The sequence below is a fragment of the Desmodus rotundus genome, chromosome 5 (genome assembly GCF_022682495.2).
Source record: "Desmodus rotundus isolate HL8 chromosome 5, HLdesRot8A.1, whole genome shotgun sequence".
Lineage (NCBI taxonomy): Eukaryota > Metazoa > Chordata > Mammalia > Chiroptera > Phyllostomidae > Desmodus > Desmodus rotundus.
In genome coordinates, this window is record NC_071391.1 from 78484079 (window position 1) to 78497881 (window position 13803).

Sequence of the window (13803 nt, forward strand, 5' to 3'; positions counted from 1 at the left end):
AGGGAAGGGGAAGAGGGAGAATGGGAGAAAAGGTACAGGGAATAAGAAGAGTAAATGGTAGGTACAAAATAGAGAGGGGGAGGTTAAGAATAATATGGGAAATGGAGAAGCCGAAAAACTTGTATGTATGACCCATGGACATGAACTAAGGTGGGGTAAATGCTTGTGGGAAGGGGAGTACAAGGCGGAGGGGAATAAAGGGAAGAAAAAAACTGGGGCAACTGTAATAGCATAATCAATAAAATATATTTTAAAAATATTTTATTCATTTTCAGAGAGAGAGGAAGGGAGGGAGAAAGGGAGAGAAACATGGATAGGCTGCTTCTTGTAACTGCCAGAATCTGGACCAAATCAGCAACCCAGCTATGTGTCCTGCCCCAGGATCCAACAGGTAACCTTTCCCTTTGCAGGACACGCTCCACGAACTGGTCACACTGGTCAAGGCTAGTGCCAGGTCCTCTTTAACAGAGTAGTCAATACTTTTGTGCATTCATTCATGTAGTCATTCAACAGATATTTATTGGGTGGCACGTGCCAGTTCTTACTGAAGACAGCTGTTACAAACATTTCATTAGACCTCCCTTAAAACCGAGTCCCCTGATGTGGTGCACGGGATGAGGGAAGATGCACGGTCCCACCAGCAGAGGGCGCGCTCCCACCCCTGCGCCGCCTCCTGGCCGACCAGGGCTCCCAGGCTCCCACGCTCGCTCCCGAGCGCGCCCCCACCCGCCGTGTCACGTGACGCATCCGTGGAACCTGAGCTGCCGGGTCTAAGCCGAGCTAAATTCGTTGCTGGTGGCCGCTGCGAGTGCTACCACAAAGGCTAATCCGAAGGAGTGGGGAAGCTCGTAGAGTCGATGCTTCCACTTCTAATTCAGGTTGGCTCCCGTTACCCTCTAACCATTCGCCGTAGCCACCTCCCTGAGCGTTTGCATGAGTTCTTCCGTGTTGGGAAGCTCCGGTGACCATGTAGGGGGAAAGAGAGAAAGCTCCAGGTACCTGGGACGAAGTCAGCGCTGTCGGCACGCCGCCCGCCTCCCACCACACCCCCGGTGCGGCCGGTGGGCCCGTCGGACCTGGTGGGAACTCCGGCCTCCAGTTGTGGCCTGGTCTCTGGCGCCCCGAAATCTCGCGCCGTCTCGCGAGATTCTAAGTTGAAGGAACATGGCGACGTCTAATCTGTTAAAGGTAAAACCCTCAGTCCAGCTTGGTTTTTAGTCCGTGACCGCTGGGTTCGGCCCTTCTGTAAAGACTCGGTTCAGGTTTTGGAGGGAAATGTGGGAGTTGTCTACCGGAATGGATACCGGGGAGGCTGCGGCTGAGGACCGGAACGCGGGTCCCTGGCCTTGGGGTCGAGAGGTTCTGGTTGTTCCTCCCGCGAATTGACCGGTGTTAGAAAGGCCCGGCTGCGGTCCAGCGGGGAGCGAAGCTTGCAAGGGACCAGTTCTGGCCTCGGGCGGGAGAGGAAAGGTGATGAAGATGCCCTGACCGATTAAGCAGTTGCTACTCTGAGGGTCTCAGTTTCTTCCAAAACGAGAATCTAAGACGCATAAAAGGAAAATCCCAGAAAATGCTGCCCAACATGGGTTTCATGACTATCCCCTCCTCCTCAATTTCTGTTCTCATTCTCTCTGCACGGATTTCCATGTCAGACAGCAGCACTTCCCACCCCACTCCCAGTTCTGCACGCTGTACTTTCCCTTCTACTATTCTCCCATTCTTCAGTTCCTATTTCACCCTTTTTTCCTTGGGAAACTGCTTATCAACCCCATTACAGCACACAACCAGTTGAGTACTGAGGAAGTGCTACTCTAATTTTTGGGTTTAGGAAAGTTACCGTATCCAAGAAAACGGTTTAAAGTTAGTTTTATATATTTGGGATAGCAAGAGAGATCTGGGCCCGGAGGGGCAGGTTCTCTATCAGTTAAAATGTTGAGAGAAGAATGAGGAAGACAGAGCACTACTTTGCTTATTCTGTGCTTGTGTTTATAGTAGGAACGTTTTGCCTTAAAAGTATTTACTGAAATGGGGGTCTGATTAGCTCAGGGAACATAAATACAACTGATGAAGTACTCCTAGCTCAAACCATCATTCATCGTTTAGGCAGGGTGGATGGATAATAGAAAATAATTGAATAGAAAACATGTTAAAATATACTGAAACCTCTCATGTCTTCTCTAAACTACTTTACATTAACTGCCTGATAGATGGGACTGTCTTAGAGTGTAGACCTATTTTTACTAACTTAAGGGGCAATATATCTTCTTTTAAAGGGGGGAGGGGCCTGGAACTAGACTGAATTTTGGCTGGTTAGAAGCTGTATGACTTTGGGCAAATTTCTTAAAAATCTCTGCCTGGTTTCCCGTCAATAAAGTGAAATTATCAATAGTGCTTGTTTCATAGGAGCATTGTGAAGGTTGAGTTAATGAGTGTAAAATGCTTAAAACAGTGACTGGCACTTAATTCTTGAAGAATACACATAAATTACTGGAATTACTGCTCTTGCTGTTTCCCTAGGAAAAATAATTCACAGAAATTAGGTATCCTACTCTACTCTTCTTTTATAACAGTATAGCAAAGTTCTAATATATTACTTTAGAAAGAAAATTTGTTTGACTTCTAAAAACGACTGTTAATGCATCCGCATGTAACTTAAGCAATAGCTTGTTATTAATTGAAATGTGTTTAAGAAATAATTGTGTTCCGAAATCTTTGTGAATTTTTGACTTGATTACCTGCATATACAATAAGGTCTCCCCCCCCCCCAAATTCTCTCTCAGAAAAGAGTAAGTCACTTTATTTTACCCTATCCAAAGCCTTGCACAGGATTGACTGGAGGTGTAAGTCTGCAACTACTTCAGTCAACAGTAGTAAGTGCTGACCTTGTAGAGATTATGAATCTACGTCTACAGCACACACCTACAGATTGAAAAAGCTGCCTGAATGTATAGAAAATGAGCAGTTAGTATTTAGGTTAAAATGATAACAAGGATTCAAAAAATCTGTAACCCAAACAACTTTTATAAATAAAAGGAAGGAAACAATACTTCAAAAAAAACTGGTAAATGACTCAGTCATTCTAGTGAATGTGAAAACGTACCAAAGATTCACTGGGAAAATTTCAATAAAATTGTTTTATGAAATGTTGAAAGGGGTAAATGAACTTCTAAATATTATTTTATATGGTATATGATTTTAAATATGTACAACTAATATAATGGACACTATAGAGAGACATTTGATCCTTTTATCTGTATCACCAAAAGTTTACATAATTAAATTGCCCAGAAAACTTTTTTTCTCTTCCTGTTAGGGGAGAGGAGATTGCCTTATATTCATACCTTTAGGAGTAGCTAATTAAAAAGTGGGAAGTTTGTCTTCCTTGGAGGAATGTGGTGTGATCCTGCCAGGATAGAGCCATAACATGATTTATAGGATCATTTAAATTCAAGGCTGGTGGTATCTTGAATAGAAACAGGGCTGGCTAGGGTGTGGCCAGATTACCCTCATTTCCTTTTTTTTTGGAGAGAATTAATAGACTGGTTCATTAGAAAAATGCTTTAGACATTGTGCAATTAGTTTTCACCAGAGCATATTTGACAGAATTATCATGTTCTATGGTCAAAATAGAGAAATGTAGGCTATATGTGAATATAGTTAGAATTTGATTCATTATCAGTTAAACAACCCTGATTATCATCAACCCTGAAGGAGACCTTTTTAGTGTCCTACTGAAGGAAAATGTCCTCTTCCTGTTTTGGGTTAAGTTTATTGAATTTGTGGATGATCTAAAGCAGGGTAGTTAGTATTATGAAAGGTAAGATTCAAAACTTTGATATGAAACTGTAAGTCAGAACTCAATGCAATAAAAACCACCTACTTTTTTAAATATTGGGATTTGATTGTAATACAATTGTATTCTCTGTTTAAAGCAAGTAGACTATTGCTGGATTTTGGAAAATTTTGGATAATACAAAGATTTATGTTGTACATGTTGATGTACAGTTACCAGTTGCTTGGGGAGTTTATAACTTTTTAATATTACTACCTTAACTTTTTGTTTTAATATTTTATTCTGTTTCTCCCATTACTTTTGCAGTTATCATCTAGGTCTTCAAGTGCTCATTTTCTTTACTTCCAATTGAGTGTCCCTTTCCAAATAGCAATTGCTTAAATCTTATTTTGCTGAGCATCACCCTATTTAATTCTTTATTCCTTACTTTATCCAATTATTGGAATGCCCTTAATTTCCTTGGTCAATACTACAAGTTTTTCTAGTTTCCCCTATGTTCTCCTCTTTTTCATGGTACCTCCTGTATTGCCTCCTTCCACTCTTTCTGCCTTCATTTCATGCCTCAGGACTTGGCAGCATGTTTCCTGTTATTTTGTTTCAGTTTCCTTTATTCTGTGAGGGTAAAAAAGTTCACAGAACTCCTCATAGAAACGTAACCTGTGCTCTGCTTTGGCCTCAAACTTTTGCCATTTTCTCTCTTTCCATTCACTATCACAGTTCTTACAAAAGCAGCCTCCACTTGCTGCCTTTCTAATCTTCACCTTTTCCCTTAACTTACTGTGAGTTGGTTTTCCCCCTGCCCTCACACAATTATATTGAAACTGTTAGTCTTAAGTGCTTTAGCAACCTCCTGTTTGTCAAGTAAGATCCTTTTCATACATTCATCCTCTCTTCTTTCATTGTTGGTTACTATCCCTGCTTCCCTTCTGGTTTTTATGACGTCCTCCGTCTCCTGTCTCTCAGATAACTTGTGTTTTCACTGACCTCCTTCCTCTTTTCGCTTTTCCTCCCCAGTATAATTACTTCTCAGGATTTTTTAGCTTTTGTACTTTTTTCCCCCTGGACAGTTTTTTGTTTTTTTTTAAAGATTTTATTTACTTATTTTTAGGGAGAGGGGAAGGAGAAAGAGAGAGAAAGAGAAACATCAATGTGTGGTTGCCTTTCACGTGCCCCCTACTGGGGACCTGCACCTCAGGCATGTGCCCTGACTGGGAATTGAACCAGTGACCCTTTGGTTTGTAGGTCCATGCTCAATCCACTGAGCTGCACCAGCCAGAGCTCTTGGAGAGTTTTAACTCCCATGATTTCACTATTTTTATCTCTTAATCCTGATCTGAGCTGTAAACCAAAACAGTACTAACCATATCACTTTCCTGCTTAGATACCTTTGATAGTTCAAATTCTTTGAGGTCCTTCCAGCTGGGTCTTCTCCCTAGTAACACATTCATATTCATATTTCCTCTCTCCTCTCCTTTTCTCTCCCTCTCCTCTCTCCGCCCTCTCCCCCTCTTCTTCTTTCTCTCCCTTCCCGGGGGCTGGTTATTTTTTGGTTCACTAGCATACTAGAGTCTTCAACACTCTTTATCTTTGCTGTTTCTTCTGTCAGGAACGGCCCCTCCCTTTGATGTTTTCCTGTAAAAATCTTATTTATTCATTAACACTCAGCCCAGATATCTCCTTTCTTTTCAGTGCTCTCTTTTGGAATTAATTGTTGCCTGCTCTGCACAACTACAGCACTGCCATCAGTCTGTCTAGCACTTACAATATGCCTTATGTGTTTGTCACAGGATCTGTTCACATATCTCTGTTTCTGGATTGTAAGCCCCATTAGTGCCGGGACTTTCTTAATCTTTTGATGCCTTAACCATCTAGTGCAAGGGAGTGATTCAGAGTTGTGTAGAATTTATTCATTATTAAAATAATTTTGTAAGGTACATGTGTAAGGCATCATGAAGGGTACAAAGATGTGTAAAACAATGCCCAGCCTGTTTGGGAATTTACCATATGCGAAAGGAGATTAAAAAGTACTAATGATTTGCTCTAAGGCAAGAACTTCAAGAGTGTTACCACATGCTGTATGGTCCCTCACAGACTGAGATCATTTCTGGTGGGATGATGAAGAAAAATTTTATGGAGAAAGCATTAGATCTGGATTTTGAAGAATGTTTAGGCTTTTTGTAAGTGGTGGTTAGCAGAAAATTTGGCAGGAAGGGAGACTAGATTGTTAGGGCTGCAGTGTAGCAGGAGTGCATGCTGTGTCTATGTGAGCGGTTCTTCTTGAAGTCTGCGGCATAGTAGCCCAGAATATGGGAAACAGTGGGAGGCAGGAATACAAAAGAAAGTCAGATTAGATTGTGAAAGGTCTTCAATGCTAGACAAGGGAGTCAGTCTGAAATAAAGTTTCATAGATAATGAGGAATATTTGAAAGAACATATGAGCATATATATTATTAAGCCCTCGATCTCTTCTTGGCTCTTACACCGAAATCATGATACTCATCGTTACTTCTATTTTGTGTGTATTCAAAATATGATTTGTGGGGTGGCCATGTATAATGGGCATTTGTGCTAATAAAACCACATTTCTTAAAACCAAACAGGAGTCTTTAAGTCTGTGGAAAATAAATTCATTCAACAGGTATTTAGCATTTTCTAATGCCAACCAGGTAATGATCTAGGCAGACAAGTTCTTGCCCTTAATGTAACTTACATTTCTGTGGGGGAGAGAGGCAATAAACATATAAGCAAATATATATATATATATATATATATATATATACTGTAAAGTCAGGTTTTGATAAATGCGATGAAGAAAAATAATCACGGTAAAGGATAGAGGGTGATAGGTGTTATTTTTCATAGGATAATTAGGGAAGGTTTCTAAGGACATGATATTTGAGGCAAGACCTGAATGAAACAGGGAACAAGTCATATATTGGGTTGGCCAAAAAGTCCGTTTAGTTTTTTCTGTAAAACACGACACATTTTTCATTTTCACCAGTAACTTTATTGGTTTGGATATTTTGAGTATGTCGAGGATCTTCCATATGGTATAACATTGATTGTTCTCAATTAATGTCTCGATTTGATTGCTGTCAACTTCTACTGGTCTACCCAACCATGGAGCGTTGCCCAGTGAGAAATCTGTAGCACGAAATTCGCAAACCGCTTTTGACACATTCAATCAGTCACAGCACCTTTCCGCACCGTACAAATCTTTTTGTGTGTTTCAGTTGTGTTTTTACCTTTCTTGAAATAATAAAGCATAATATGCTGGAGATGCTGCTTATTTTCTTCCATCTTCAATATTAAAACAGCTACACAAAAATTCACCAATTTTTAACAGAAATTTTTAAAAGATTTTATTTATTTTATTTCTTATCGGGGAAGGGAGGGAGAAAGACAGGGAGAGAAATAACAGTGTGTGGCTGCCTCTTGTGGCCCCCTACTGGGGACCTGGCCTGCAACCCAGGCATGTGCCCTGGCTGGGAATCAAACTGACGACCCTTTGGTTCACAGGCTGGCACTCAATCCACTGAGCCACACCAGCCAGAGCAAATATTCACCAATCTTGATAAGTTTTTAAAATGCAAACTGATATGACAGCTATCAGATACCATCTAATAAAATTGTTTCAAATGAGGTTAAATACTACATGACTACTAGTAGTTAACTACATGACCACGAGTCTAGGAGTTAAGCACTATTAGAACTGTCTTTTGGACAAAAACAGAGCAAACTTTTTGGCCAGCCCAATAGTTACTATAATCTGGAGGTGATGTGTGTTAATTAAAGCTGCTAATAGGAAGTTATAGTTCAGGATGAACTTTGAGAGATCAGTCATCTATCAGTGAATTAGAAGAGGAGAATTTCAGACTGCAGGAGGTTATCAAGAGGACACCAGGCTTCTATCTGGTGGACAGAGAAGAAGGGTGGAGAAGAGAGGTAGACAAAGACAGGTATTTCTTATTAATTGTTTTGCTAGGGTCCTGGTGATCCTAGTCGTGTCACAGAAAGTCATCTGCCTCCTGCTTCAGTATAGTAGGTAGAATAAATTGGTGTCAGATAGGCTCTGTAAACAAGTTAACAAGTTACAGCCCTGGTTAAAATATAATACACGGAGTACATAAAGGTAATATGAAGGATATTTGACCTCTATAACAGGGGTTTGTTGATTCCACTAATACGTGAGAATCTACTCTGCCGCACACTATTCTAAGTGTCAGTGTTACAGCAGTGAATATGATAAGTTAAAGAAATGAGTAACACATTGGGTAGTTTTTGTAGCAGTGAGCGCTGTGAAGAAAACAATATAGTTGAGTGTTCACAAGATGGGGACACTATTTTACTTACTTATTTACGACAGGAAATGATCTTATTTTTCCCCCTAAATATTGCTTTCAACTATGTTCTGTTGAATTTTCCTTCCCTTTTGTTTACTTTCATGTGTTTATTTAAGCATTCCTTTTTTTAACATGGTACCAAATTTTCCACATAAGCAATTACATGTTTCCTTTTTCTTGAGATTAAATAAAATGGGATTATTATAGATTAACTCATTGTTTGAAAAAGCACTCTTGAATTTCAGTGGGAGGTGTGTAGGTTTTTTTACGTAATAATATATTCCAGAAAGATGTATATAGCATCTTTCATTGCTGGCCTATAACACCTCCCCACACTCCAAACACATCATGAAAAGTCAAACTTTTTCTGTAATTTACTTTCTTACAAATGCATGGGTTTTTTTAATTTTGTTTGTTTTTGTTTTTTCTTTTAAACAACCATGCTATAGGTAAGAGATTGTGGGACTTTCTGTCAATCTGTTTTAGAACCAATTCTTTCATTAAGGAATACTTTTTAGATAAAGCTGAATATACTTTATTTGGGTCTGGGCAACCAACATGTTGTATGAAGACATTCTGATTTTTTAATACTGATTAGAGCAGGGAAGGGGAGCTGAACCTTTGCTCACCTGTTTTTCTTTCATACTGTTTTCATCCTCTCTCCTGTTTCTGAGAAACTTGAAACCGATTTCCACCCCGCCCCCCTCACACCTGTGAGGGACACATTCAGTAAAAAGTAATTTAGTAGTAAATAAACTTTTATTTAAAGGAACGAGAAAGGGAGAACACAGGGGGGAAAAAAATGAAGGTTAGGAGTTATAACTGCTTTTATCTGACAGTACATCTAAAACTGAACTCATCTCTTCTCCTAAACCCCTGGTGGCAAACACAAGGCCAGCAGGCTGAAGCCAGCTCTCCACCTTGTTTCTACCTTGCAGCAGTGCTGAGCTCTCCCTTAACTGTTAGGGAGTAGTTACATTTATACAGTCCTAAAATTACATTCGGCCCTTTGAAGGCAACCCCTGATGTGGCCCCTGGAGAAAATTTGACACCCCTGTAACCATCCGACTCAAATGCATTCATCCCCAAGGCCAGCATTTCTTCTATGGTCAGTGACTCCACCAGCCATTTACTCAAGTCAGAAACTGACAGCCCCTACCCCACAGGAGAAAAATGTTGTGTGGGGAAGTTACACATATGTCCTCATAACAGCCCTTTCAAATACATGCTTATTATGTCTGTTTTATACTGATGAAGCCAGAGCACAAAAGTTACTGAAAGCCACGTATTTGGCAGGTGGCTAAGTTATAATTTTGTTCCTAGAAAGTCTGCTTCGTGACCATGTTACCATTAGCACCTTTCTTTCTGTCTCATTGAGTCAGTTCGGGGTTTCATCATTTATTGTCCTTGTGGACTATTGCAGTTGCTTCCTGTAGACTCCCTTTCAGTTTTTCCTTCAGTAGGTTTATAGATCATCTTTCTAGAAGTTAAATATAATGTCAATAGCCAGTGGCTACCATTCTCCCACCATCCAAAGAATTATTTAATGTGTTACAGATTGTTACTATCATTTATTTTGCTTAGATTGAATACTTTCTTTCTGACACAAAAATCTGTTCCAGAATCTTCCCTGCCCCAACCTTGGAATTAGCACATTCTCTCAGAAGTCTTTTATGGAGTAGAGTATTGAGAAATCGAAATCTTGATGCTACGTATGCTAGTGTCTGTTGCGGCATCACTCCTTTCAGGCCCTCTCAGTGGACCAAACTAGGATACACGCACAAACTCATACCCACACCCTATACTTATTTCTATATCTGTTACTGAAACCCATGACTTCACCCCAGTCCCTCCAATTCCAATAAATTGAATTCTGTCTTTTTCCCTTTTCATATAGGTAACTTCCATCTTTGGCAGTGAGAGAAATCTGGCTTTTGGACTGAATTATTCAGAAAGGAGGGATGATGGGATGGAAAGAAGAAGGGAAACTATTATAACATTCTTAATATGTATAGATGTGAAACTACACATTTATTAAGCTCAAAATTCTTTAATAATTAAAAAATAGACTTACCAATTAAACGCAGCAGTAAAACCTCAAGATTTAAATAACTCCAGCATGACAATTTTTAAAGTAAACTATTGAATTATCTATATTCATGGATTTTTCATAAAGTAAACATACCTGTATAATCAGACCCACAGCTAAATAGAATATTAACAGTACCCCTAAAAGCCTTTCTCTTATCTGTCCCAGTCTGTAACTTGCTACTCCCTCCCCATGACAATCACTGCTCTGATTTCTAATAACTACAGATGTGTTTTGCGTACTCATAAACATAGTATGTACTCGTATCTGACTTCATGGCTCAACATTGTGTCTATAAGATTCATCTATACCATTACGTGTTAAATTTTTGTTGCTTTTTCCTATTCCACTATTATGACTATTCCACAATTATTCCATCCTATTGTTGATAGACATTTGGATTGTTTCCAGTTTTTTATTGAGAATAAAGATACCATGTACTTTCTCTTACAAGTCCTCTGGTAGACATATGCATGTAATGTAGCTCTGTTGGAAGTATACCTAAAAGTGAAATTGCTGGGTTATATGGTATACATATGTTTAGTTTTCATAGATACTGCTAAATAATTTTCTGAAATGAGAGTTCTGGTTTCTCTAAATTCTCTCCAATACTTGGTATTGTCATTCTTTTCTGTTTCAGCCTTTTTAGTGGTATGTAGTGATACTTCTTTGTGGTTTTAATATGTATTTTCCTGATGATGGATGAATGATATGGGTACCTTTTCATAGGTACCCATGGGCCATTTAGATATGGTCTTTGTGAAGGGTTTGTTCAAATGTTTTACCAGTTTTAATTTTAAAAAATATTTTATTTATTTTTAGAGATTGGGGAAGGGAGGGAGAAAAAGAGGGAGAGAAACATCAGTGTGTGGTTGCCTCTTGCATACTCCCTACTGGGGACCTACTGGCCCGCAACCCATGTATGTGCCCTGACTGGGAATCAAGCCAGTGACCCTTTGGTTCACAGGCTGGCATTCATTCCCCTGAGCCACAACAGTCAGGGCTGTTTTACCAGTTTTTAAAGTGAATTGTCTTTCTCGTTAATTTTTAGGAATCTTTACATATCTGGGTAAGAGCCTTTCATTGGTACATGTATTAGAAATATCTTTTTCTACCCTGTGGATTGCTTTTTTTTTCTCTCTTTTGATGGTGTCTTTTTGTCAGGGGGCTTTAACACAGCACCCCCCCCCCCCGGCCGCCATGGATGAAGAAAAAGACTACCAAGACATGATCTGCTTGGGGAGGAAAGGTGGCCGTTTCTCTCAAAGGAGAAGGGCCCAGAGCCTCTCTCTCCGGGGGCTTTTATTAGGTTCATTCGCATAGGAATACGGATAAAGCTCATCAATCATTGTCAGCCAGTAAGGGTTAAACAATACATGATTTACAGAGAACTTTGAGGGCTTATTCTGAGTTACAGCCAATTAGTTAGAGGGCCATAAAACTTTAGGCACCAGACTCATCTCAGGTCTGGACCCTTATCTCTTAAACCTAGGGTACAAATTAAGTAGGTTTCACAGGAATGTATGTATTTTTGTTAGGCCTGATTCCCCAGGGAATCCGCCCCTCCCAGCACAGGACTGCACTGCCCTCTGTTATTGCTTCAGGCTAAGTCAGGCAAGGGAAGTAAGGCAGCCAAGAGATTAGGAGACTTCTTGCAGACAGAATGAGGACTCAGGCTATTTCAAAGCCGAGGGGCGAGGGTCCATCACCCCCTTTTTCCACAGCCCCCCGAGTCCTTCCCTACAGGCCTCTTCCGTGACCATGCCTGTCTTAGGTTGATCCTCCCTTGAGGATTCTTACCCGTCATTGGCTAACTGGACAAGCTCAGGGCCAAGCAGGGTGAAGTGGGCAGAGGTGGCACACCTGCCAGGGAGACAAGCTTTGTCTCCTTAGTGGCTTATGGTCCCAACTCTGACTCAGCCTTAACCATGAGGGGTTACAGCCTCTGAAACCAGGCAGGGCGGTTCCCAACATCTTTTAAGGAATAAAAGTTCTTAATTTTAGTATAGTATAATTTGTCATTTTTTTAATGGTTAGTCTTGGTTATTAGGTCATATGAATGATCCAGCCTCTACTTGTATTAATATTTTATTTAACTTTTAAGAACAAAAACAAAATTAAAAATTTATTTCTATAGTCTTGACCCTCAAGAATACATCCTGGACCCTTTTAGGAGTGTGTGAACCACAATTTAAGAAGCACTGTACTAGAATGTGAATTCCTTCAGGGCCTTTCATTTGTATCCCAGTGACTAGTATAATTCTTCATGTATAGTAGGTACTCAGGGATTGATTGAATGAATAAATGTAATGAATGAACGATGAAGAAGCCCCCTAAAATAAACTCTTCCATCAGTGGTATTATTTTTGTGTTTTCTTCCCTTAAAATAAGTTGTTTGTGTTTCTAAAAATATACCCATTGTTAGCATTTGTTTACATTTGTTTTTGTCTATAAGAGAAACCTAAAGATTTTAAAGGAAAGTGTAATGTGATATTTCTTATTTCCATGGAAACAGATATTTAACTTTTGGGAAAATAAGTGTTTTTCCCCTCTCCCACCATGTTTAAAGAGAAATATGTCTTTTATATAGTAATACTTCCACCTTATGGCTCCTAGATAACTGCCACTAAATTTTTGTAGTTGTAGATTTTTGCAGTGTACTCCCCAAACCTGATGAATTTGAACCAAAAGCTGGATCTGGCCTATAGGTTAGAAGTTCCACCATTCTTCATCCAAGAAAGATCCAAGTAGTAGTTAGAATGTGGCTCTAAGCAAACTAAACTGGATTTGAACTTCTGCTCTGCCACTGTAGCCTGTAACCTTAGGGAAATAACCTAACCTAATCTCAGGTTAAAATGTACAGTTTTTTTCATGTATAAAATGATAATATCATCTAACACATAGGATAGTTATAAAGAATAAATGAATTAATACTTGTATGTGTTTAGAACAGTACTTGATACAGAATTGGCAATCAGATACTATAAAGTAAAATGATCAAAGTGATGGAGTGATCTATACTGAAGATTACATATACCGAAGTTAAATAATAGCGGGTATAAGTAATTCAAGTTTATTTACAGATACCAGATATTTGAACTACCCATGGAATTGTAAAAGAAACTATTTGAAGATAAACAAAAGAAAATTCTCTTTTGTACCGCAGACATCACATGTACAGAATAAATAAATGCCATATATTGGCATTTGTAATGGAAGAAATAGTAAAACATCTTGTAATGAAATCCAGTGGTGTCCAACCAAGTTGTGGCCTCTGGACCTCATGCAGCCCAGGAAGGCTGTGAATGCAGCCCAACACCAAATTGTAAATTTAGTTAAAACATTATGAGATTTTTTTGTGATTACGTATTACACTATACTTAATGTGTAGCTCAAGACAATTCTTCTTCCATTATGGCGCAGACACACCACAAAAGGTTGGACACCCCTGGATTAAACGAAGCAATAATAATATGAGAAAGTTTTTAACATTCCACTCTTCCATAACTTCAATATCAAGCATCCTACTCTAATTACCACCCCCCCATCCTTTTAACTTACTGTAGTGCTCATATTCT

General features: G+C 39.4%; 1 protein-coding gene across 1 annotated transcript in view; it reads left to right on the forward strand.

Annotated features, from left to right (window-relative positions):
* Positions 1-552: 552 nt before the first annotated feature.
* The window catches only part of CUL5 (cullin 5), a 102615-nt gene continuing 89364 nt past the window's right edge, over positions 553-13803 (forward strand). The window contains exon 1 of the mRNA XM_024570721.3: positions 553-1188. Within this exon, the coding sequence (XP_024426489.1) occupies positions 1165-1188 (24 nt within the window). The 5' untranslated portion in view covers positions 553-1164. The remainder of the gene's footprint in view (positions 1189-13803) is intronic.